The sequence below is a fragment of the Hypomesus nipponensis genome, chromosome 14 (genome assembly GCF_054491055.1).
Source record: "Hypomesus nipponensis isolate SF chromosome 14, ASM5449105v1, whole genome shotgun sequence".
Lineage (NCBI taxonomy): Eukaryota > Metazoa > Chordata > Actinopteri > Osmeriformes > Osmeridae > Hypomesus > Hypomesus nipponensis.
In genome coordinates, this window is record NC_140374.1 from 972,050 (window position 1) to 997,325 (window position 25,276).

Below are 25,276 nucleotides of genomic sequence, written 5' to 3' on the forward strand. Positions count from 1 at the left end.
AGGATCATTTCACAAATTTGACGTTATATATACATACAGTACACAGATAAATCAGAATCAATCATCTAAAATCCTCTGAGGAGCTTCACATACCTGATAGGCTAGAAATGAACGAGCAGTACAGCATCAGAAATAGACTGTACAGCGTCAGGTGTACAGTACCTGCAGGAATAACAGGGACTGTCTTTGAGGTTACTACTTTGCAGTGCTTTCAGTATAACGCAATACTGTGTGAATATAGAGGGTTACATAGTGGACAGTTCAGCTCTTTGAAAGACAAAACACAGTGTGCTTGTTCTAAACCAATTAACCAAAATTGAAATGTCAACAAAAGTCAAATTACATTTGCAAGGAACAGCAATTAAAATTGAATAAGTTAATAAACTCCACATCAAAAGGTTGATATGAACCTTAACAGTTCCAGATAGTTTTTATGGATCACTTCCTCCCTCGTATCCCTCCCCCTCCTCCTCTGTCGCCCGGCCAATCACTTCCAGCTGCACCCTTTTCTTTTGACCGTTACTCTCTTTTGGCTTCTCCTTCTCCTGCTCTCTTTCTGCCTGCGTGTACCAGGGCTGGGCTGTGGAGCTCTCCCCCACCCTGCCCCCTCTCCGGAAGCCTCCCCTGCCAGCTCTCACCAGCCCCCAGCCTTGGAGCTTCCCGTCGGAGGCCCCCCCATCCTGGTCCCCCCGGACCTGGTCCAGCTCCTTGGCGCTGAGAGCTGGCATGCGCACCGACACCGTGTTTCCAAACTTGGAATAGTCGACCGAGTAGCGTCCGTCCTCTTCCGTCATAATGGAGACGAAACGCCGGCCCCACAGGATCTCGTCTGGTGTATATGAGGTTCGTGCCTGCATGGTGATGCCTGTAGTCTCCACAACACCTGGGTATTCCACAGGACAAATCCCATGTAGGTTTCACAGACACAAAAAATATCCCTAGCTACTTCTGACAAACAACAAACACTCTGGGGCTACTTTTGAGACAACAGCATTATGACATGGGGGCTTCGTGAGAACAGTTTGGAAGCAGTGTCATAACTATAACTAGTGTAAAAATCTGTTCAGTTGACAACATGCCAACAACCAGTACCTTCCAGGATAACGATGATCTCAAGGTCCTCGGTGTTGAGGGAGTTAGCAGAGAGCTCATACAGCGGGCTGCCCCTCTCGATGGTGTGGCTGATGATGAGAGGGGACACCAGGAAGATGCCGTTGCTGCGGAGAGGGTTCTCCACCTGGATGTCCAGCTGGCACACAGGGACCACTTCTCCTTCAGCCGTGACCGTCCTGCGGATCACCTGCACGAGACACAGACATCAGAGGCCTCATGTGTAAACGTTGCGAACACACAAAAAGCTTGTGTACGCTGGTTTTCACGCACACTTTGTGATGTATAAAGATTTACTTGACGTGAGAATGTGCGTGCCGTCACAGAAACTTTTGAGCAGACGTGAGAATGTGCGGACCGTCTGTAAAGTCTTGTCTGGCTCTGTAACGTGGCAAATTCGAACTGGAAAGTGCCGAAATCACCATATATTACAGAATAAAGTTTCCACAACTACGTTTATGACGTTGACTATTCAGAAAACATAAAATAAAAGATTGATCGTTAATGTGGATGATCAGACCAGTTTTATTTTTTTAATCTCATATTTAAAATACAAAATGGGTGAAAAACTGCAAAAAAAAAGTCCACTAAAAGAACCTGTAACCTTCCTCTAGGCTGACTGCGGGCCTGTAACCTTCCTCTAGGCTGACTACGGGCCTGTAACCTTCCTCTAGGCTGACTACGGGCCTGTAACCTTCCTCTAGGCTGACTACGGGCCTGTAACCTTCCTCTAGGCTGACTACGGGCCTGTAACCTCCCTCTAGGCTGACTACGTGCCTGTAACCTTCCTCTAGGCTGACTACGGGCCTGTAACCTCCCTCTAGGCTGACTACGGGCCTGTAACCTTCCTCTAGGCTGACTACGGGCCTGTAACCTTCCTCTAGGCTGACTACGGGCCTGTAACCTTCCTCTAGGCTGACTACGGGCCTGTAACCTTCCTCTAGGCTGACTACGGGCCTGTAACCTTCCTCTAGGCTGACTACGGGCCTGTAACCTTCCTCTAGGCTGACTACGGGCCTGTAACCTTCCTCTAGACTGACTACGGGCCTGTAACCTTCCTCTAGGCTGACTACGGGCCTGTAACCTTCCTCTAGGCTGACTACGGGCCTGTAACCTTCCTCTAGGCTGACTACGGGCCTGTAACCTTCCTCTAGGCTGACTACGGGCCTGTAACCTTCCTCTAGGCTGACTACAGGCCTGTAACCTTCCTCTAGGCTGACTACAGGCCTGTAACCTTCCTCTAGGCTGACTACAGGCCTGTAACCTTCCTCTAGGCTGACTACAGGCCTGTAACCTTCCTCTAGGCTGACTACAGGCCTGTAACCAGACTTTTTGAAGTGATAGAACGTGTCTAGATAGAACAGTGACACATCTCCACTGTAAAGGTCTCACCTGCAGCTGGATGGTGGCTGATATGATCATGCTCTTCCTCAGGTCTCCTACGCGGAACATGAAGGTGGGCCGGCCGTTGCGTGGAGCGATAACGGCGTTCTTGGAGAAGATGAGGGTCTCTGCTCGTCGGTTGGCCTGCGCCGTCTTCATGAATACGCACCCCAGCATCACTGCGTTAATGATCAGCCCCAGAATGTTCTGGATGATGAGGACGGTGATCGCTAGCGGGCACTCCTCTGTCACCATGCGCCCTCCAAAACCGATGGTCACCTGGGGGAGTATGTCAAAATGTTGACTTAGTGTACGCTAGGTGTTTGAGTACCTACCAGGATTCAAAGTGATGCAAGGAGCAAAGTAAATATGATTAAAGATGGTGTAGGCAATGGTGTTGAGAAGCACGTTTTGTGATAATTGTCCAAATAAACTTTACATCTTGAAACCAATCTTTACATCTTCAACCAATGCATCTAAAGGTTTGAGATGGGGAGTAACGAAGTACAAATATTTAGTTACGTACTTAAGTAGATTTGTTTGGTATCAGTACTGTACTTCAGCTTAAAACCTACATTTTACCGAAGCATTTCAGTAATTTTATCTCAAAAGGGTTTTACTACTTTTATTAGTTATATTATTGTTCTTATAGATTTGCTATTTTAATTATTACTTTTATTACACTTGTATTATTGATTTGATTGATTTTATGTAAAGCACCTTGAGCTACAATTTTTGTATAAAATGTGCTATATAAATCAAGTCTTACTTACTTACTTACTTCACTATTTATTTTTCGGACAACTTTTTACTTTCACTCCTTAATTTTTTTACGGAAATATCTACACTTTCTACTTTTTACATTTTCAAGGCAGGCATCTTACTTTAGTTTTAATCAGGTTGTTTAGGAGGTAAGTGGGCCTCACCTGCACTTCAATGGAGAAGAGAAATGCAGAGGTGAAGGACTGGATGGCAGTGACACAGGGCACCGGCCCGGGCTCACCGCTGGGGTCACGGGGCTCCAGGTCTCCGTGGGCGAAGGCGATGAGCCACCACGCCATGGCGAAGAGCATCCACGAGCAGAGAAAAGCTGAGGTGAAGATCAGGAGAGAATGCTGCCACTTCAGATCTACCATGGTGGTGAAAACATCCTGCAGAAATCTGCCCTGCGAGAGATGAGATGCGCATTTAATATTCAATTAATTTAGTAGACGCTTCTATCCAAGGCGACATCGGCCTATAGGCCCATAGGCAATGTAGCTGATAACTACTAACCTGCTTTTACTTCCAATAGTCACACTACCGTGATTGATCTGACTTGAAGATGAAAGATAAACAAAGATACCTGTTCCCGGATATTCTTGTGGGCGACATTGCAAGATCCACTCTTGGTGATAAAACGAGCACGTTGGGACTTTGCCCTGAACCTGTTGGGCTGATTCGCATCCTCAGCTAGTCGGGTCAGTAGGAACCCGTCCGGCAGTAACCCCTTTCGGGCAAGCATTTTTCTGTTGAGACATAATGCGGTATTTCACTACTAAAACAATGTCATACAACAAATCTGGCGGTGTTCCAAGGTGGACAATGGATGACATGAGATGCCAGATGGATGTTACACAACACACTGCATTTCATATGGGCATTCAAGCTTTTAAATAATAGTTAAAAACGTTTAACAAAGAAAAATGTTGTCATGTTAAATGTAGGCCTAGATGTTGAAAGAAAATGTATTCTCACAGTATGTTTACAGTTGAGCATAATGCTCAACTGTAAACATACTGTGAGAATACATTTTCTATCACACCATCCGACAATAACATTTGTTTACTCAGTTGGCTCAGATGGGATTTAATATTTTTATTTTTGAAAATAAAATAAATATTGGACATTGACAAAGCAACTGTTTAAGCCTGCAGTCTACATTTCGCAGGTGCTCAAGGAAATTATTTTAAAAGACGCTCGCGGATGTAAACATTTCGACAGCTGGCAAATGATGAGCAAGGTTATCTGCTTTCCAAAACCATAAACCTGTATGAAATGTATTACCTGCATCGTCATACGCGCATTACTTACCTTCAGTAAATTGGTTATTTGGCGAGCAATAACACATATGTCGAAATCACTCAAAATCCATATTTAGCTTTTTCTATCGTGTTCTCTTCCTCGAAACGATAATTTAGCGTTACAATTTAGCTATTGTATCACTTTGGTCTGGACGAGTTTCCGTAGCAGTGCAAACGTCATCAATATCAACAACCAATATGGCCGATTGGAATCGAGGTAAGAAAGTGACACGTATTCAAGTATGTTTATTTTAATGTTTGTCTACTACAAACCATATTTCACATTGACAAATATATATTACAAAGAGTAATATATCAGTAGACACGTTTTGGAAACAATATGACCGACGTGAAGCTGGTAGTCGAGTAGGCTACTATTCCAACAGGCTCTGGTTAGGTAGCAAGAAGCAAGAAAACCAATTAACCAGTGTAGGTTAAGTGATAGCCCATAGCTTCTGAGGTAATTGTGGAGCTTGGCGACACTTATACAAATATGTATTTACAGGACATGGGGCTGTCGACGATATGCTGGACGCTGAAAATAAACTTCTTGCGGACAATTTGGCGAGCAAGGTCTCAAGATTGAAATCGGTATGTGATTGTTACTACAACCCCCTCGTTATATCACAATGTAAGATGTTTTCTACAAAAGTATGTTGTGAATAATCGTCTCAAATTGGTGTGGTTTCTTTTCCTCTTTGACAGCTGGCCTATGACATTGACAAAGAAGCAGAGGATCAAAATTCATATTTGGATGGCATGGTACGTTTTAAATAACACTGCTAAACAAATATAATTTGAAGGGAGCATAAGGTTGATGCCAAAGAGATGATTTTTCTTTGCGCTGGATCATTCACGTTATTTATTGTTTATCCCATCTGAAGGATTCCAATTTTCTAAGCGCAACAGGGCTGTTGACTGGCAGTGTGAAGCGCTTCTCCACCATGGTCCGATCTGGCAGAGACAACCGCAAGATCCTGTGCTACGTGTCAGTGGGGCTGGTGGTGGTGTTCTTTCTGCTGTACTACCTTGTCTCCAGGATCCAGTCCTGAGGAGATCCAGGACGAAGGACGTGACACCAGTTAACAGGCAGCGACGTGACATTACATTTGTCGTACATTCTTCATCATGAAGACTGTGAATAGGGAGATGACTCAGCTGTCAAGGTTTTGACACTGCTATGACCCACTCAATTTCTCTCATGCCCTGCCCATTGAGAACTATAAATGGTGTATAAGCATTTATTTATTTTTACTCAGTTGTATGAGAATTATAGCCCTTGTACATACCTTATTTGAGATATTACAGATGATTTATAATGGTGAACATGTGGATGGTGTCAGTGTGGACTTGTAGGCACATTGGAAGGGTTAAGTCTGTGGGATGGTGTGCCAGTAACTTGAGATGACAGTACTTCATGGGGAAAGTCTGGATGATGTTGGGACATATTTGGGAGTAATTCATCTTTTGATAGTCTTATTTACAGAAATATTGGAGGTCTTTGTTTTAGTCCATGATTGATTAAAAGCAGCAGTTGTATAATTAGGAAGACTGGGATCCAGTTTTTGGACAGGATGTTACGTTTTAATTTTAAGCCAAGGAAAGAAAAAACTTCATAGGTAGGACCTGCTGTTATGTAGCTATCTGTTTTGTGATTATACCTACTACTTTCCAGCTTTGGCACACAAGACATATTTTGTAATAACTGATACCATACTTGCATTTTGAAGTTTTCTTGCTTTATTAACGTGTTCCTTTTTTTTATTTGATTTTGATCTTTAAAATGAATTAATTTAAGTCGAATTTGTCTTTTCATACTAAGAGATTGGGAGTTCTAATGGGCCACATTCCAAAAATATGATGACCTACATAGCAGTAGTTTATCAATGTTTCACAAAACAGTTAATTTTGTTTATATTGTTGAAATGGATACGATTGTTTCTACTAGATTTCCATTCCTGGGGATCATGCAGTGGAAAATGCCTTCGAAGGAAATAAAGCTAACTCCTGAATGAATCAACTTGTATCTTAGCATCGGTAGCCTGCATTGCTGGTTTCGTGTTGCGTCGTGTTTTTTCGGTCATTTCCGCCGCATCTCCTTCCTGTGAGTTGATAGAAGCAAAGGCGAACGTTGGACGCCATTTCTTGTCGGTTTCTTATCTTTTGTTTGAAATAATAATTTTAGTTCAGTCCTCAGATTTGCATATTGAATTATCAAATGATTTGATCCTGTGCACTGTACACTACAATAGGGAGGGTGCTATCCAGTCCGATTGGCCCTCGGTCAGATTCGGCTCACATCGTTCGTTGTAGGAAAAATGGACGAGACGGACTCGGCAACGAAAGGACTGGCGCTGGATGAAGCGTCCATAAGCGCTGCTGTTGAAACGGTGGAGGAGGGGGTGGATTCGGATACAGAATCGGAGGCCGAAGTCACAACGATGACGGTAATGGGAGAACCGGGAAACATCGACATTGGAGCCGAGTCCTTACCGAACCCTGACGATGCTGAAGCAACGTTTGCGGGCAAGTTTTAGTAGCTAGCTTAATGTACTAGTAAACACTACACAATATTGCCGTACTCCTACTACCAGCTATAAACCGTTGACATCAGGGCCAGTTTAGCTAAATTGGTAACAGCTAGATAATCAGGCTAATTTGCTAACGTTAGCTATATTATCCATTTATTTAGGAATAGCAGCTGGTAAAGGACATTTACCAAAAAGTTTCAGCTCTCTAGCTATTTAACTATAACTAAACGTTACGTGACGTAATATCGCTAGAGTGCAATACGTTTCAATAACATGTAGCCTACAATTACTGTACAGCAACAGCTACATTTTATTTCATCATATGTCCATTCATTTAAAAAAAAAATTTTAAATTCATGTAGCCAGACTAAAAGTAAAACAAATTGTTGTCATAAAATAAAACCACATAATTCTTCAATCTGTCTCATCTTCAGAAGTGAGCACAGTGACTGTGGCAGGGGTTCAGCCTACCGAGGACAATGTCTTCACTGCGACCATGGCAACCTCAGCTTCTATACCAGAACACGTTCTTGTAAGTTTACCAACTTTTAAGTTATATTAACAAAGTCTGCAGTATCTAATTCTAGTCCTACTGTCCTACTCTCAAAATCCACTTCACTAATATCCAGTGATCAAATTCTAACCAATACAGTGTTCATGTTTAGAGTAAGCAAACCATGAGCAGCCTTTCCTAGCTGGCTCTGCCAGCATGTTAACCCTCCTCTCCATGCTAGACTGGCAGGACTACTCTGCAGATCAGTGACAGCATGCACCCCCAGAAAGCCACCCTGATAGTGGTGCACACGGACGGAAGCATCGTGGAAGCAACAGGACTGAAAGGCTCTGCCGCGGTCATGACCTCTGGTCAGTCTCACCCCAGAACAGCTCTCTTCATCTTCCTTTTCTGACAAACGCAGAGCGAACGTTTAGTTATCTGTGTTTCCCTCTGGGTTCCTGGCAGGCCCCCGGACTCCCACCACGCCGATGACCCCCGGTCAGGACAAAGATGGCTGCTCCAAATACAACTGGGACCCGTCTGTGTACAACACTGAGCTGCCTGTTCGCTGCAGGAACAGCAGTGGGATCCTGTGCAAGAACAGACTGGGCTCAGGTACGAGAGTCCACTAGAGGGAGCCCTTGCACTGTTGTGAATATGGAAGCTGTTTCTGCTGTGCTGTACTGATCTCAACAGTTAGACTGGTTTATTTGAGTTGTGCGAGCATGTACGTATGCACCTTTCGGGTATTATATTCTGAAATATGGATGAACCAGCTGTGGAGGTTTCACTGTACACGGGCAGGGCATGTCCTACCCACATTTGAAAACAAACCTACGTCCCTGGAGTGAACCTGTTTGTCTTCATGTGTCATCCATATTTGAATGTGGCCATCTGATCCTGGGATGGGATTGAGGCTGAGCAGTCATAGAGTAGAGGTCCTCCAGTTCCTGGCTGTACTGACCCTGGTCCTGTGTGGCAGGAGGGAAAGGCCGCTGCATCAAGCACAACAACAAGTGGTACACTCCCACAGAGTTTGAGGGGATGGCGGGCCGGGCCAGCAGCAAGGACTGGAAGAGGAGCATCCGCTATGCCGGCCGCCCGCTGCAGTGCCTCATCCAGGTGAGCTGGAACACCACGTCCCATGTCTGTCTGGGGGCTGTCTCACAGTGTGTGTGTGAGAGTTAGCATGTGGTGTGTGAGAGAGTTAGCACGTGGTGTGTGAGAGAGTTAGCATGTGGTGTGTGAGAGAGTTAGCATGTGGTGTGTGAGAGAGTTAGCACGTGGTGTGTGAGAGAGTTAGCCTATGGTGTGTGAGAGAGTTAGCATGTGGTGTGTGAGAGAGTTAGCACGTGGTGTGTGAGAGAGTTAGCACGTGGTGTGTGAGAGAGTTAGCCTATGGTGTGTGAGAGAGTTAGCATGTGGTGTGTGAGAGAGTTAGCACGTGGTGTGTGAGAGAGTTAGCATGTGGTGTGTGAGAGAGTTAGCACGTGGTGTGTGAGAGAGTTAGCCTATGGTGTGTGAGAGAGTTAGCATGTGGTGTGTGAGAGAGTTAGCATGTGGTGTGTGAGAGAGTTAGCATGAGGTGTGTGAGAGAGTTAGCATGAGGTGTGTGGAAGCGACTGACTCCGACCTGTGTGACTGACAGGAGCGGATCCTGAACCCTCACGCTGCGTCCTGCACATGTGCGGCCTGCTGTGACGACCTGGCCCTGGTGAGTCACAGGAGTCATGACCTCCATAGCGACAGGACCTCTATAGCAACAGGACCTCCATAGCAACATTTGACACTCAACCTGTTAGCCTGCTGATATACTCATAAACAGCACACCGGTCTCCACAAGTCTGGACTCTGTAATAAGGAAACCTTAAAAAGTTGCTTGTTAATACTACAGAAACTCAGACCTGTCTCTTTTCATTGTTTCCAGTGCACTAAAGATGGCGAGTCTTTCGGAGCAGAGAACATAAATATGGTAATAAAAATAGATTATTTACTTTCACTTGTGGAGGAGACGACAAGCAAGGATTGATGTTTCTTATGCTTTTTTATCATTCTGCTGATTCACAGATTGATTTCCAGAACAGGGCCCTGTGTGGCTAGACAATAGTAAGCCTACAATGCTTGTTTTTTTGTTTCAAGAAGATTTTATCAACAAAAAGCACTTTGTTTAGCTTTTCTTAGCAAGCAAATACACATTTATGGAAGGCTAGTTTCAGATGCCCCAGAAAAGTATGATGCTAAACGTTAAAATATGTCATCGAGCTATGAAAGAAAAGAAGGAATAAAATGTATGGTTTTTATGTGTCTACTGTTCAGACTGGTCCTGTGAGGTTGTTTGTTCCGTACAAGCGGCGTAAGAAGGACAACGACCAGCCCTCCACACCCGAGAAGAAGGAGCTCTCCCCTGCCAAGAGCATCACGCTGGCCCCGGGAGCTACGTGTGAGTCCCTTAAACCCCCTCCTGTCCTCCTCTACTCTCCTCTGCTCTCCTGTCCTACTCTCCTCCCTGCTTCCCTCCTCCTATCCTCCTCCCCTCCCTCCTCCTCTCCCTTCCTCTCCTTCCTTCTCTCTCTTCCACTCCTCATCTCTTTTGAAAGACCAGAGCGTCTGGTCTTTCAACCTCCTGTACATCCTGCGGTGGAGCGCCTGCAGTCCACACAGCAGTGTGGTTAGAAGCAGGGCAGACGTGTGTTTAGAGTCAGGGCAGAGGACAAAGTGGAGGCGGGTCACCTGCCTGGTCAGACTGGCACGGCGGGTAGCGTCTCCCTGCAGTTAGCCCCCTGGCTCCCTGGCGTAGCGGCAGTTAGCCCCCTGGCTCCCTGGCGTAGCAGCAGTTAGCCCCCTGGCTCCCTGGCTTAGCGGCAGTTAGCTCCCTGGCGTAGCGGCAGTTAGCCCCCTGGCTCCCTGGAGTAGCGGCAGTTAGCTCCCTGGCTCCCTGGCGTAGCGGCAGTTAGCCCCCTGGCTCCCTGGCGTAGCGGCAGTTAGCCCCCTGGCTCCCTGGTGTAGCGGCAGTTAGCCCGCTTGCTCCCTGGCATAGCGGCAGTTAGCCCTCGGCTCCCTGGCGTAGCGGCATTTAGCCCCCTGGCTCCCTGGCTTAGCGGCAGTTAGCCCCCTGGCTCCCTGGCGTAGCGGCAGTTAGCCCCCTGGCTCCCTGGCGTAGCGGCAGTTAGCCCCCTGGCTCCCTGGCGTAGCGGCAGTTAGCCCCCTGGCTCCCTGGCGTAGCGGCAGTTAGCCCCCTTGCTCCCTGGCGTAGCGGCAGATAGCCCCCTGGCTCCCTGGCGTAGCGGCAGTTAGCCCCCAGATCCCTGGCGTAGCGGCAGTTAGCACTTACCTCAAACGCTTGTCTGTCATCCAACAGTTTGTAAACACCCTCAGCTGTGGGACAGTTTGACATGTGAATGTTTCGGCTGAAGGATGACATTGTCTCTCTCAGGGATCCTAATCTAACTCTTACTGCCCACATGTGGACTTCTACAGTTTTCTCTCTGTTTCCAAGTGTTATCTCACTCTCCACCAGACAGAATCAGCAGTCTCAGGGTTTAGCGTACTGCTGCAGCGCCTCAGATCCTGAGGTAGCTAGTCTCTTTAGAATTTACTGCTTATTGAAATGTAATCTTTCTGACATGTCTGTCGCGGGACACAGTTCTTTTAAAAATTCTACTTTGAAAGACCCACTTCTGGAATGGTCCATACGCCATTTTGAAAGATTATTCTTTGTGGTGGTCCATTCAAGGAAATATGTCTTGTGTTCTGAGGTAAATTGAGACAAAAACGTTTAACCACATAAGATTATTGACAACAGATTTATTAGAGTAGAAATGACCTGTTCGTTAGTTGAGGTTTGGTTTGACACTCAACCAGACAGTTTTAATCTGTCAAGTTTTTTGAATTATGCACATTTTTCATGCTTTAAACAGCAAACAGCCCAGGCTGGATTTGACCCCAGGTCGCTGTGGTAAGGCCTCAGCTTACATACTATGACCCTGTCAGCCAGGTGTGAAGGTGTTTGTCTGTGTCTCCCTCAGTCACTGTGTCCACATCCGGACAGATCACCACGGCCGGCACCCTGACCTTCGACCGGACGTCTGCAGACGACGCCAGCACCATCTTGACTGAGGGCTCAGCTTCCAGCGACGTCTTCTCCAGCAGCTCAGGTACCTGCAGCCTCACACACCTCATCCTGCCTCACACACCTTACCCTGCCTCACACACCTCACACACCTTACCCTGCCTCACACGCCTCACCCTGCCTCACACGCCTCACCCTGTCTCACACACCTTACCCTGCCTCACACACCTTACCCTGCCTCACATACCTCACACACCTTACCCTGCCTCACACGCCTCACACACCTTACCCTGCCTCACACGCCTCACACACCTTACCCTGCCTCACACGCCTCACACACCTTACCCTGCCTCACACGCCTCTCCCTGCCTCACATACCTCACACACCTTACCCTGCCTCACACACCTTACCCTGTCACGTGCAGCCTGCCCTTACACCTCACCTCACACACACCTCACCCTGCAGCCTCACACACACCTGGTCCCTGCAGCCTCACACACACCTGGTCCCTGCAGCCTCACACACACCTTGTCCCTGCAGCCTCACACACTCCTGGTACCTGCAGCCTCACACACACCTTGTCCCTGCAGCCTCACACACTCCTGGTCCCTGCAGCCTCACACACACCTTGTCCCTGCAGCCTCACACACTCCTGGTACCTGCAGCCTCACACACACCTTGTCCCTGCAGCCTCACACACACCTTGTCCCTGCAGCCTCACACACTCCTGGTACCTGCAGCCTCACACACACCTGGTCCTGCAGCCTCACACACACTTGGTCCCTGCAGCCTCACACACACCTGGTCCCTGCAGCCTCACACACACCTGGTCCCTGCAGCCTCACACACACCTGGTCCTGCAGCCTCACACACACCTGGTCCCTGCAGCCTCACACACACCTTGTCCCTGCAGCCTCACACACTCCTGGTCCCTGCAGCCTCACACACTCCTGGTCCCTGCAGCCTCACACACACCTTGTCCCTGCAGCCTCACACACTCCTGGTCCCTGCAGCCTCACACACACCTTGTCCCTGCAGCCTCACACACTCCTGGTACCTGCAGCCTCACACACACCTGGTCCCTGCAGCCTCACACACACCTGGTCCCTGCAGCCTCACACACTCCTGGTCCCTGCAGCCTTACACACTCCTGGTCCCTGCAGCCTTACACACTCCTCACCCTGTCAGGAGGGCGTCCATGTGTTCCAGTCTTTGTGTTGTGGATCAGCTGGGGTCAGGAGCGTTGTTCCTGGGAGACCTAACTTCAGACAAGCACGGACGCTTCTTCATCCTCTCATTGGCCAGGGAAGCCTGGCGCCACAGCAGTGCTTATTGGTTGAAGTGTGTGATGATTGTAGCGTTCCTTTGTTCTTCTGTGGTGATAACAAGGCCCTGTGGGAGCCCTCCTCTTGCTGCTCGCTACACAGACAGCTCTCACCACTTCCTCCTCTCTCTACCACTGATACTCTCCCTTCAGATGAGACCAGGTTTGAGTCTCATGTTGAGCTGCAGTTTCCCTTCAGCTGGTGACTAACACTCCCACTGAAGGGCTTCCTGTCTTTTGTAGTCTCACACTTTCCCCATGCAGGTCCCACAGAGGAAGAGGCCTTGTCTGGAACAGAACACTAGCTACCAGGACACCCATTACCTGCAGGGTCACTCTGGGACCCCCCCCCCCCCCCCCCAATTACCTGCAGGGTCACTCTGGGACCCCCCCCCCCCCCATTACCTGCAGGGTTTAGTGGAGACCCACTCTGAGGAGACCGCAAACAAGTTGGTCTCTCTGTTCACTTAGAGGCAGGAGACATACTGGTCATGGAGGCAGGGGAGATACTGGTGTTAGAGGCAGGAGAGAAACTGGTCATGGAGGCAGGGGAGAAACTGGTCATGGAGGCAGGGGAGATACTGGTCATGGAGGCAGGAGAGAAACTGGTCATGGAGGCAGGGGAGAAACTGGTCATGGAGGCAGGGGAGATACTGGTCATGGAGGCAGGAGAGAAACTGGTCATGGAGGCAGGAGAGATACTGGTCATGGAGGCAGGGGAGATACTGGTCATGGAGGCAGGAGAGAAACTGGTCATGGAGGCAGGAGAGAAACTGGTCATGGAGGCAGGAGAGATACTGGTCATGGAGGCAGGGGAGATACTGGTCATGGAGGCAGGAGAGAAACTGGTCATGGAGGCAGGGGAGATACTGGTCATGGAGGCAGGAGAGAAACTGGTCATGGAGGCAGGGGAGATACTGGTCATGGAGGCAGGAGAGAAACTGGTCATGGAGGCAGGGGAGATACTGGTCATGGAGGCAGGAGAGATACTGGTCATGGAGGAATACTGGTTTAAGGTTGAAAAATGTGTACTTTTATGTGTTTACTTCCTGTAGTCTGTAGATGCAGGAGCTGTATTAAAGGTTTGATGTGAAAGTTGAGCTCAGCCTGTAGAGCTGTTGGAACGCCTGTCTGGGAAACTTCTGCACAAGTTTTACTGAATGAAAGCACTAATTATGTCAAGCTCAGATTACCTGCTGGAAGGAAGGCAGGAAGTTTAGGAAGCACTTCCTGAGAAGGGATGTGTTTACATGCTGCCTGGCCTTGCTGGTGGTGCAGTGATCTGATGTGGAGATGTCCCTCCCTCCCTCCCTCCCTCCCTCCCTCCCTCCCTCCCTCCCTCCCTCCCTCCCTCCCTCCCTCCCTCCCTCCCTCCCTCCCTCCCTCCCTCCCTCCCTCCCTCCCTCCCTCCCTCCCTCCCTCCCTCCCTCCCTCCCTCCCTCCCTCCCTCCCTCCCTCCCTCCCTCCCTCCCTCCCTCCCTCCCTCCCTCCCTCGGTGGAGGGTGTATTGTCTGGTTAGAAAGCGGCGCTCCAGGGAGCCCAGTCTCTAATCCCATCACAGCTGTGCTGTGGAGACCAGGGGCTACACTTCCCCTCTGAAGGTCTAATTCTCTCTCTCCCTCTTCAGCTGCTCCTTTCCCTTTCTCTGTTACTCTCCACTGATTCAATTTCTCTTTTCCCTCCCACTCTCTTTGCCCTTTTTATCATAGCTCTCTCTTTAATCTCTCTCCTCAGTAAATCTCTCCAGCTCTCCAGCTCTTGCCTTGGCCTGTCAATTTTCAGGATTTTTCTCTCTGCTCTCTTTCTCTCTGACCTCTGTCCTTTCTCTTTCCCCCCTCTCTCTCTCTATCTCTCTCTCTCTCTCTCTCTCTCTCTCTCTCTCTCCTTCTGTGTCTGTAGTTTCTTCTAATGACTGGTGCTCCCTCCTCCATCCTCTCTCCTGGATGCAGTTCAATCGCCTGTTAGTTTCTGAATGATTTGTGTGAGTAATGTCTCCTCGTATTAATCGTGTGTGTCTGGGGGGGGGGAGACCAGGAGGAGATCTGGGGAGAGACCAGGAGGAGATCTGGGGAGAGACCAGGAGGAGATCTGGGGAGAGACCGCAGGAGGATATATCCCCTCTAGATCTGTCTCTATGTCTTTCTGGTTTTCTATGTCTCACACACACACAGTGTCAGTTTCTCCTTGTGGTGTGCATGGATGGAACTATATTATACTGTGTGTGTGTGTGTGTGTGTGTGAGAGATCTGTGTTGGTGTGTGTGGGTGTGTGTGTGTGTGTGTGTGAGACCATGTTGTGTGTGTGTGGCTGTGCTGTGATGTAGCTAACTGGGCCATGTTACCCCATGAGGCCCAAATGATGGGGAAGCCTGTTCCACCAGTCCACACACACACACACACACACACACAGCATGTTTCAGAGGTGTGGAAGTGTTTTCTGCCTGGAGCGAGGAAACGTTATTATGAATAACAATTTTTCAGCTTTTCTCTGTTCCTGTTGGTGTTGTAAATTCCAACTTACCATAAACTCTCATTTGTTCCAGTTCACTTAACATTCATTGTGTTCTGCTAGTCGCTCAGTCAGTCTCTCCTGGTTTCTACCAGTCTTGACCAGTCTCTCCTCGTGTGAGTTCTGGAGGTCTGTTGTAGAGGCTCCTGTGATGAATGTGTTGGCTGGAGGTAGGAGTGGGCTCTGTCTGGAGGTAGGAGTGGGCTCTGTGTGTCTGGAGGTAGGAGTGGGCTCTGTGTGTCTGGAGGTAGGAGTGGGCTCTGTGTGGAGGTAGGAGTGGGCTCTGTGTGGAGGTAGGAGTGGGCTCTGTGTGGAGGTAGGAGTGGGCTCTGTGTGGAGGTAGGAGTGGGCTCTGTCTGGAGGTAGGAGTGGGCTCTGTGTGTCTGGAGGTAGGAGTGGGCTCTGTCTGGAGGTAGGAGTGGGCTCTGTGTGGAGGTAGGAGTGGGCTCTGTCTGGAGGTAGGAGTGGGCTCTGTCTGGAGGTAGGAGTGGGCTCTGTCTGGAGGTAGGAGTGGGCTCTGTCTGGAGGTAGGAGTGGGCTCTGTCTGGAGGTAGGAGTGGGCTCTGTGTGTCTGGAGGTAGGAGTGGGCTCTGTCTGGAGGTAGGAGTGGGCTCTGTGTGGAGGTAGGAGTGGGCTCTGTCTGGAGGTAGGAGTGGGCTCTGTCTGGAGGTAGGAGTGGGCTCTGTCTGGAGGTAGGAGTGGGCTCTGTCTGGAGGTAGGAGTGGGCTCTGTGTGTCTGGAGGTAGGAGTGGGCTCTGGGTGTCTGGAGGTAGGAGTGGGCTCTGTCTGGAGGTAGGAGTGGGCTCTGTGTGGAGGTAGGAGTGGGCTCTGTCTGGAGGTAGGAGTGGGCTCTGTCTGGAGGTAGGAGTGGGCTCTGTCTGGAGGTAGGAGTGGGCTCTGTCTGGAGGTAGGAGTGGGCTCTGTGTGGAGGTAGGAGTGGGCTCTGTGTGTCTGGAGGTAGGAGTGGGCTCTGTCTGGAGGTAGGAGTGGGCTCTGTCTGGAGGTAGGAGTGGGCTCTGTGTGTCTGGAGGTAGGAGTGGGCTCTGGGTGTCTGGAGGTAGGAGTGGGCTCTGTCTGGAGGTAGGAGTGGGCTCTGTGTGTCTGGAGGTAGGAGTGGGCTCTGTGTGTCTGGAGGTAGGAGTGGGCTCTGTGTGGAGGTAGGAGTGGGCTCTGGGTGTCTGGAGGTAGGAGTGGGCTCTGGGTGTCTGGAGGTAGGAGTGGGCTCTGTCTGGAGGTAGGAGTGGGCTCTGTGTGTCTGGAGGTAGGAGTGGGCTCTGTGTGTCTGGAGGTAGGAGTGGGCTCTGTGGCTGCTGTTGTTCCCGGCTGGTCTACCTGCCTCTCTGCTACAGGAAGATTCATCACTGAAGACCCTCAGCTCTACATGGCTGTTTCAGTGTGCTAGACCATCCACACACACCCCCCGTCCTTTGTGTGTGTGTATTTCACTGGGTGTGTTCTCTGGGTGTATTTGGGGTATGTGTTTGGTTTATGTATTAACAGTATGCGTGTGTTCGCAGTCTGTATTTGGTTACTGTGTGTGTACGTAAGGGTGTGTGTGTACGTAAGGGTGTGTGTATAGTGTGTGTCAGCTGCACAGGGTATGTGGTCCGTCTAGCCTCATTTCCACTCCTTGTCTGTTCCTGTGTCTAGAACTCTATAAATACACCTCCATCTGCAAGTGGACAGCCGGCTTTCAGCAAGGTCACAGGCAGGAACAACACCTGGAAGCCTGACACCATTCCATTCTTTTTTAATTGTTGGAAAGACGGACAGTAAAGTTTGCTGGTTCAGTATTTGAGGACATTTTTTTTCACGTTTCTATAGAATACTGGAATACAATAAGGCACATTTCATATTTTTGCTACTTTTTGGGGGCGAAAATGTTCAATATATGCAAATAGTCCCCTTTTTTACAGCAGTCAATCAGCTCTTAAAATCCAATCAGAATGATAGAGTGATTTCACCTGGCTAGAACTAGTTCACACTTTCCCCTGTGCTGATGATATGACTTACTGAAATTATGTTAGCATTCATTTGATGCCAAGGCCCAGCAAGCTTTGCAAACACATAATGTCTGTCACTGCCAATACTTTAGAATAACGGGTGATTCAGTGCCTGTGTGATCTGCTTTATACGTGAAGAAACGAGTTTCATCATTTAATAATGACCTTAGTATGGAATGATTTTAGAATATATTAAATGTCGTTGAATGCTTTTCCTCTTAGACCTTTTGGCAGAGAGAACTAGGTCAGACCACTTTGTTCTATTATACAGTAGATGGTTCAGGTTACAACTGGCATGGGCTTTTCAGAAGTCACTGGAAACCTTGCACAAATCCTAAGAACTTGCTCTCACCTTTCCAAAGCACTCATGCACCCACTTTAAGAACATGTTGGAGGATATTTGTGTGGTGCAGTCAGTGCTTGAAGTGGGGACAAGGTGCTCGTACTCTGGTGCATTGGCAAATCATTATGACATTTTAGATTTCCACAGTGAAAAACAAAACTTGGAGATATTGCTGGTACAACGATTTATTGTTGATGTTGGTGTCATTGACTTAGGTAACGTTAACGCTGGTAGCTGCAGACTCCTCATTTACGCTAGCTGTTCCGCTCACATCGTTAACGTTAGTTTGAAGCTCATGATTCAACCCTTGGACCTCTGTTGACGTATCTAGCTCTGGCACACGCATTCTTTTACAACCTTTCTGAAGCCAGGCTAACATAACGACTGTCAGACTATGAAACTCGGCACACTTTTTTAGCTTCTAGGTTTTCAGCAGTGAAAAATCCGGTACGCACTTACGCAGGCATCAGTTTTTTCGAACTAGCATCCGTGGAAAAGTGAACTTCTGATGGGTCGACTGCTTGCCTTTACGTGATTCGTCAAGATCTGAGGTAAGTCACATAGTGCTAGTGCCCTCTGGGTAGTGTAGTTTATGTAATGACAGCGTCATTACCAATCACTCTGACGCTGACGCTTTCTCTGTCAGTGGTAGAGTACGGTCCGGCTACAAGTAGCGGTACGCAAGCAAAAGTGCCGGTAAGCTTAAGAGTGAAATGTAGAAGTGCCGGTACTGTGTACCAGTGAGTACCTGCCCACTTCAAGCACTGGTGTTGGGTCACGCCTACTCTCTATTCCCACAATGTCTGTGACTGTTCTCCCTCCCTCACCTATTTTTCTCCCTCCCTCCCTCCCTCCCTCCCTCCCTCCCTCCCTCCCTCCCTCCCTCCCTCCCTCCCTCCCTCCCTCCCTCCCTCCCTCCCTCCCTCCCTCCCTCCCTCCCTCCCTCCCTCCCTCCCTCACCTATTTTTCTCCCCTCCCTCCCTCCCTCCCTCCCTCCCTCCCTCCCTCCCTCCCTCCCTCCCTCCCTCCCTCCCTCCCTCCCTCCCTCCCTCCCTCCCTCACCTATTTTTCTCCCCTCCCTCCCTCCCTCCCTCCCTCCCTCCCTCCCTCCCTCCCTCCCTCCCTCCCTCCCTCCCTCCCTCCCTCCCTCCCTCCCTCCCTCCCTCCCTCCCTCCCTCCCTCCCTCCCTCCCTCCCTCCCTCCCTCCCTCCCTCCCTCCCTCCCTCCCTCCCTCCCTCCCTCCCTCCCTCCTCTCCTCTCCTCTCCTCTCCTCCTCCCCCTCAGTGCTGACGGCTCTCCCAGCCCTGGCTCTAGCCCCCCAGGCTGTGCAGGCCAAGGTGGCCCCCCCATCCCCAGGCCTGGTCAACGGGCTGGAGGTGGGGGCTGGGGGCGGCCGCGCCCCTGGGGGACCCCCAGAGGACCTGGTTCTGCCTGGAGGAGACGGCCAACACGCTGCTGTCCAGCGTGCAGCAGCTCAAGACCCTGATCCAGCAGGCCAGGCAGCAGGCTGGCCAGCCAGGCCCCGGCCCCGCCCCCGGCCCCACCCTGGCCCCCGGCCCCCCGGGTCAGGACAAAACTCTCAGCACCAGGAAGGAGGTGAGCTCAGCTGTTGGGAGGAGAGGGCGACTGTAGAGGGAGAAACTGTACCAGTAAAGGTGTATGTGAAACCCCGGCTGACCTAGTGTAGCTAGCTACAGTAGGAAGGTGTGTCTGGTGGTTGTAGTGAGTCCTGAGTGTGGTGTGGTCTGCAGTGTCCTGCAGCTCAGCCCGTCCACATCTCCTTCACACACCCAGACGACCCTGACGGCAAGAGAGAGCCGCAGATCACAGAGATCATCATCAACGTACGTGGACACACACACACTCACACGCACACACACACGTAGACACACAGCATGGAGGAGGAGGGGGAGGGATGGAGGAACACACATCAAGTCAGTCGGCTGTCCAGGGGAGATCACATGTGTTGACACGGCAACACCACAGCCTGTTGAGCCGGTTGTAGTCGGTTTTTTGACTGATGATAATGAGTTCTGATGAGTAGAACATGACTAATATTTTAGATTTTTTTCATGGCTCTGAGAGGTGTGCGTGTGCGTGCGCGTGTGTGCGTGAGCAAACTCATTAGTCACACTGTTGGCTGAGGCAGTGTAATTACACGGTGTAAGTTAAAGGGACAGTTCACCCATAAAGAGAAAAACAGTTTGAGATAAGATGACACTTCTGAAATGTTGGACTTGTGTGGTTTGTGGATGCTGATTCTCTGCTTCCTCCCCTGAAGCAAGTGTGTGTGAACTGTGGAAGAGAGGCCATGAGCGAGTGTACCGGATGCCACAAGGTCAACTACTGCTCCACCTTCTGTCAGAGGAAGGTAAGACTCCCCCAGGCTGGGTGGGGACACCTGGGGACACCTGGGGTCACCTGGGGTCACCTGAGGTCACCTGGGGACACCTGGGACACCTGAGGTCACCTGGGGACACCTGAGGTCACCTGGGGACACCTGGGGTCACCTGAGGTCACCTGGGGTCACCTGAGGTCACCTGGGGACACCTGGGACACCTGAGGTCACCTGGGGACACCTGAGGTCACCTGGGGACACCTGAGGTCACCTGGAACACCTGAGGTCACCTGGGGTCACCTGGGGTCACCTGAGGTCACCTGGGGTCACCTGAGGTCACCTGGGGACACCTGGAACACCTGAGGTCACCTGGGACACCTGAGGTCACCTGGGACACCTGGGACACCTGAGGTCACCTGGGACACCTGGGACACCTGGGGTCACCTGAGGTCACCTGGGGTCACCTGGGGACACCTGGGGACACCTGGGGACACCTGGGGACACCTGGGGACACCTGAGACACCTGTGGTCACCTGGGGACACCTGGGGACATAATATGTTATCAGGGCTCTTACATTTAAATGGGAGACGTAAAAAGTCTATGAAAAAACTATGAAAAATAAAGTATCAAGGAATACACTTTTTCTGGTCAGTTTAGTTTGGGTTGTCATGTAAGAAGAGATAGTGTAGGTCCCGTCTGTAAAGGTTTGATTTTCACCAAACACAGCATAGTATGTTCTCATCTCCTGGTTGTTAGAAGTCAGATCAAGATGGTGATCAATGTGTTGTAAAAGTCAGTCTGGTCACTCCTGGTCTCTCTTCTGGTCTCTCTCCTGGTCGCTCTCCTGGTCTCTCTCCTGGTCTCTCACCTGGTCTCTCTCTCTTTCCTTTTCTCCTGCTCTGTCTCCTGCTCTGTCTCCTGGTCTGTCTCCTGCTCTGTCTCCTGCTCTGTCTCCTGCTCTGTCTCCTGGTCTGTCTCCTGCTCTGTCTCCTGCTCTGTCTCCTGCTCTGTCTCCTGCTCTGTCTCCTGCTCTGTCTCCTGCTCTGTCTCCTGCTCTGTCTCCTGCTCTGTCTCCTGGTCTGTCTCCTGCTCTGTCTCCTGCTCTGTCTCCTGCTCTGTCTCCTGCTCTGTGTCCTGCTCTGTCTCCTGCTCTGTCTCCTGCTCTGTCTCCTGCTCTGTCTCCTGCTCTGTCTCCTGCTCTGTCTCCTGCTCTGTCTCCTGGTCTGTCCTGGCTGCAGGACTGGAAGGACCACCAGCACAGCTGCTGCCAGACGGGCGGAGTCGGTCTGCAGGAGGAGGTGGCTGCCATGGCAACCATTGACATGGAGAAAGTGAAGGTGTAGCCGAAGTATCGATGAGCACTCTGACAGCATCTAGACGGCATCCTGCCAACACCGAGGGGATAACTAACCCAGGCCAGGGCTAGGACCTGGACTACACACCAGACTAACTAACCCAGGCCAGGGCTAGGACCTGGACTACACACCAGACTAACTAACCCAGGCCAGGGCTAGGACCTGGACTACACACCAGACTAACTAACCCAGGCCAGGGCTAGGACCTGGACTACACACCAGACTAACTAACCCAGGCCAGGGCTAGGACCTGGACTACACACCAGACTAACTAACCCAGGCCAGGGCTAGGACCTGGACTACACACCAGACTAACTAACCCAGGCCAGGGCTAGGACCTGGACTACACACCAGACTAACTAACCCAGGCCAGGGCTAGGACCTGGACTACACACCAGACTAACTAACCCAGGCCAGGGCTAGGACCTGGACTATACACCAGACTGGTCCTCTGAGCAGACAGAATCCACGATGACGGAATATATATACAGTATATATATTTTTTTTTTCTGACCAATCCTAATTTGATGGTATGTTATAGTAAAGAAATTCGGAAAATTGTTTAGGAGAATTTGTTATTGGTTTTCTAGAGTCATCTGTGGACTGAATGATTTTCTAAAGCGGTGTTAGCTAAACACAAGACTGTACATTGTTTTCCTACAGCTGGGTGTGTGGGAACACATGTTCCTTAACATTTCTTCCACTGTGACATATTTAATTCAACAATATATTTTTTATTTATTTATTTATGAGTACATGATGTTGACTAAGCATTTAAATGGTTCAGCCTATCATATGTGCTATAATAAAGATTTAAAAAGTGAACATACATTATTTGCCTCAAGAGTTCATTAAAACCTCCAGTTTGAGTCCACCGTGTGCCTCATGGCAGACTGAAATAGGAAAGCCCCTTCTGAATGCCCTGTCCAGCCTGCCCCATGCCCCTTCTGAATGCCCCGTCCAGCCTGCCCCAACGCCTCTCCTCCTTCCAGAGCGGACCTGTCAGAGACCTCCAGGTAAACAAGGTTTATTGTGTGCGTGAGAGGCCTGCATGACCTCCCCAACCTGGAGCAGAGCTGCTAGCTGGCAGCCTTGTCCTCGCCAGGCACTAATCCCTCAACAAAAGGTTGACTGCTGTTTCAGTTACAGCACAGCGTGGTCAGAGAGAAGCCGGGTCAGGTGTGTATGACATCAGCAGCGGCCCATCCAGAACTGCCCCAGGGTCTCGCTGTCGGAGAGCTCGCTTGGTGTTCAGTGCATTATTGTACTGGTTATTATTTAATGGACACTCCACATTAGTGAGATTAGCGGAGCTTTTCACAGTGATAGGCGTTAACTGCCACACAGCTGCACCTGGGCAGATTAATCTGGAGGATTAGAGGTCAGCTGACCAGGAGAGGGTGAGGCCTTGGTGAGATCTGCCCCCAGCCTCACCTCTTCAATCATGAAACAATGAATAATACATTATTAATCAAATTGCTTGTGAATTACGTATTTTCTTAACAACAAACCTTCCTGGAAGTCATGAGTTTGACCACCTACCTAGGCTGAATCATGAGTGACCTGGTGGAGGTACATTCACAGTAAGCTCGCAGAAATAAAAACCTTGAGGGGTGAAATTGAACACCTAGTAAATTGTGTTGACAGTTACGTCCGGAACAATGAAATACAGACATAGAAAATTCATCTCCTTCTGACAGTACCCTGCAATGACCTTGGCTGATAACCAGCTCTCCTTTTTATGATAATTTTTCTAAATAAAAGGAGTACACCACATAACTTGTTTTCAGGTAACACAGCAGATTTCTACATCTTGATTTAAACCCAGGAGTGTTGACATAGACATGTCTCATGGGAATGGACCTATATAAACTCTTCAGGTGTCAGATGAACATTTTGAAATGAGCTGTGCAGGTGTACTAAAAGATGCCACTGTATGACCTCACTACCTAAGCAGTGTGACCACTGTATGACCTCACTACCTAAGCAGTGTGACCACTGTATGACCTCACTACCTAAGCAGTGTGACCACTGTATGACCTCACTACCTAAGCAGTGTGACCACTGTATGACCTCACTACCTAAGCAGTGTGACCACTGTATGACCTCACTACCTAAGCAGTGTGACCACTGTATGACCTCACTACCTAAGCAGTGTGACCACTGTATGACCTCACTACCTAAGCAGTGTGACCACTGTATGACCTCACTACCTAAGCAGTGTGACCACTGTATGACCTCACTACCTAAGCAGTGTGACCACTGTATGACCTCACTACCTAAGCAGTGTGACCACTGTATGACCTCACTACCTAAGCAGTGTGACCGCTGTATGACCTCACTACCTAAGCAGTGTGACCACTGTATGACCTCACTACCTAAGCAGTGTGACCACTGTATGACCTCACTACCTAAGCAGTGTGACCACTGTATGACCTCACTACCTAAGCAGTGTGAGCTGTTAACCTTGTCCCTGTCTGGGTTATAATCCCTGCACACCTGTCAGACTGTGTTTGTCACGCAGCGGGCACCCTGCTGCCCGCGCCGGGCTGAGGCTGGAGGGGCGAGGAGGAGGAGCGGAAATGAGGATCTTCAGCCATCACATCCTCAGGTTTGGAGTGGCCTCCTTTGCCTGGTTTAGAGGGCTCCATCTGCAGGGAGGAAGGAGGGAAGGTGTGGAGAGATGGAGGGAGTGGAGAGGAAGAGGAGACCGAGTTGCTTGCTGCGGCGGCTGGCTTCTGCTCACACAGACCCCCCCCAGCTCTGCTAGTGTGGCCTCAGCCAGGGTCAAGGGTTTTCCTGGAAGTCCTTGCCTCCGGGCAGAGCGAGCTCCAGACAGAGCACAGTCCAGGCCCCTCTCTCCTCCTAATGATGTTCAGCTTCCTAAAGAGACGTGCCCGTGTGACTGGCACTTACCAGCAGTGAGCATGTGTTGTGCTGGGCTGCTTACTTTAGATGGTAGATCTAAAGAGCAGACGCTCTTATCCAGAGCAACTTACAGTAAGTACAGGGACATTCCACCGAGACTAGTAGCGTGAAGTGCCTTGCCCAAGGACACAACATCATTTGACACAGCCTTCAAATGAGTCTTGCTCAAGGATACTTCTCCCCATTGAACCGCCAACCTTGTGATTAACAGGCGACACTCTGTACCCCCTGAGCCACAGCCGCCCCCCTGAAAACCACGCGCTGCTGTGGGGAATGTGACCCAGTTCATCTGGAATCTCTGGGCTCCGGAGAAGGACGCTCATTCAACGTCACTCCGCACTTACGCACGTTTACATGAACGACCCAGAACCAGGGGAGAGGTGCTTCGGTGCTTTGTTACGATACTGAACAACGCTGTTGGTTGATGTTGAAATATTTGATTTTCCTGCAGGCATTTGGACCAAACATATTGTGCAGTGTAGCCTGTTGTGCTACACTTGCGGCAACATTTGCTGACCTGTTGCAGCCGGGCGTCCAGTAACAGCCCTGCTCCTGACAGCCCCCTTGCTGTCCCGTATGAAATAACAGGTTTCCCTGGCCTGTGATAAACACTTGCTTCTACCCCCCCCCCCCCCCCCCCCCCCCCACCTCGACGTCACATATTCTCTCCCTGCGTGCTCAGCACTGCTTTGCACTGTGAGGTCGCTGCAATTTTAGCTTTTCTATTTGGGTTGTCAGCAGGGGAGTACCAAATGCAGGCACGGGGGGGGGTATCTTTCTCTGCATATGTTGTGAAGATGGGTCACTGTCACTGAGTGACTAC

The 25,276-nt window shown here is 49.9% G+C and overlaps 3 protein-coding genes and 1 long non-coding RNA gene across 4 annotated transcripts; 2 read left to right on the forward strand and 2 right to left on the reverse strand.

Annotated features, from left to right (window-relative positions):
• Positions 1–7: 7 nt before the first annotated feature.
• kcnj11l (potassium inwardly rectifying channel subfamily J member 11, like) lies at positions 8–4,688 on the reverse strand. The gene is made up of 6 exons (XM_084671452.1): positions 4,567–4,688; positions 3,839–4,001; positions 3,420–3,659; positions 2,503–2,772; positions 1,093–1,300; positions 8–883 (listed from the first exon to the last, which is right to left on the reverse strand). Exons 2-6 carry the CDS (start codon positions 3,995–3,997, stop codon positions 432–434), a joined length of 1,329 nt encoding a protein of 442 aa, XP_084527578.1. The 5' UTR covers positions 3,998–4,001; positions 4,567–4,688; the 3' UTR covers positions 8–431.
• On the forward strand, positions 4,639–6,572 carry bet1l (Bet1 golgi vesicular membrane trafficking protein-like). The gene is made up of 4 exons (XM_084671453.1): positions 4,639–4,773; positions 5,062–5,147; positions 5,262–5,318; positions 5,441–6,572. Exons 1-4 carry the CDS (start codon positions 4,755–4,757, stop codon positions 5,606–5,608), a joined length of 330 nt encoding a protein of 109 aa, XP_084527579.1. The 5' UTR covers positions 4,639–4,754; the 3' UTR covers positions 5,609–6,572.
• Positions 6,274–8,109, reverse strand: LOC146258067 (uncharacterized). Its single transcript, XR_014729662.1, has 2 exons — positions 7,963–8,109; positions 6,274–6,658 (listed from the first exon to the last, which is right to left on the reverse strand). It is a non-coding gene; the product is annotated as an uncharacterized LOC146258067 (long non-coding RNA).
• Positions 6,660–22,354, forward strand: deaf1 (DEAF1 transcription factor). Its single transcript, XM_084671451.1, is given in 14 exon segments — positions 6,660–7,082; positions 7,522–7,619; positions 7,822–7,951; positions 8,049–8,198; positions 8,566–8,705; positions 9,232–9,297; positions 9,511–9,555; positions 9,900–10,023; positions 11,609–11,737; positions 19,116–19,224; positions 19,226–19,427; positions 19,583–19,675; positions 20,113–20,202; positions 21,409–22,354. Coding segments are annotated over 14 exon segments (1,689 nt in total). The 5' UTR covers positions 6,660–6,874; the 3' UTR covers positions 21,514–22,354.
• Positions 22,355–25,276: the final 2,922 nt, after the last annotated feature.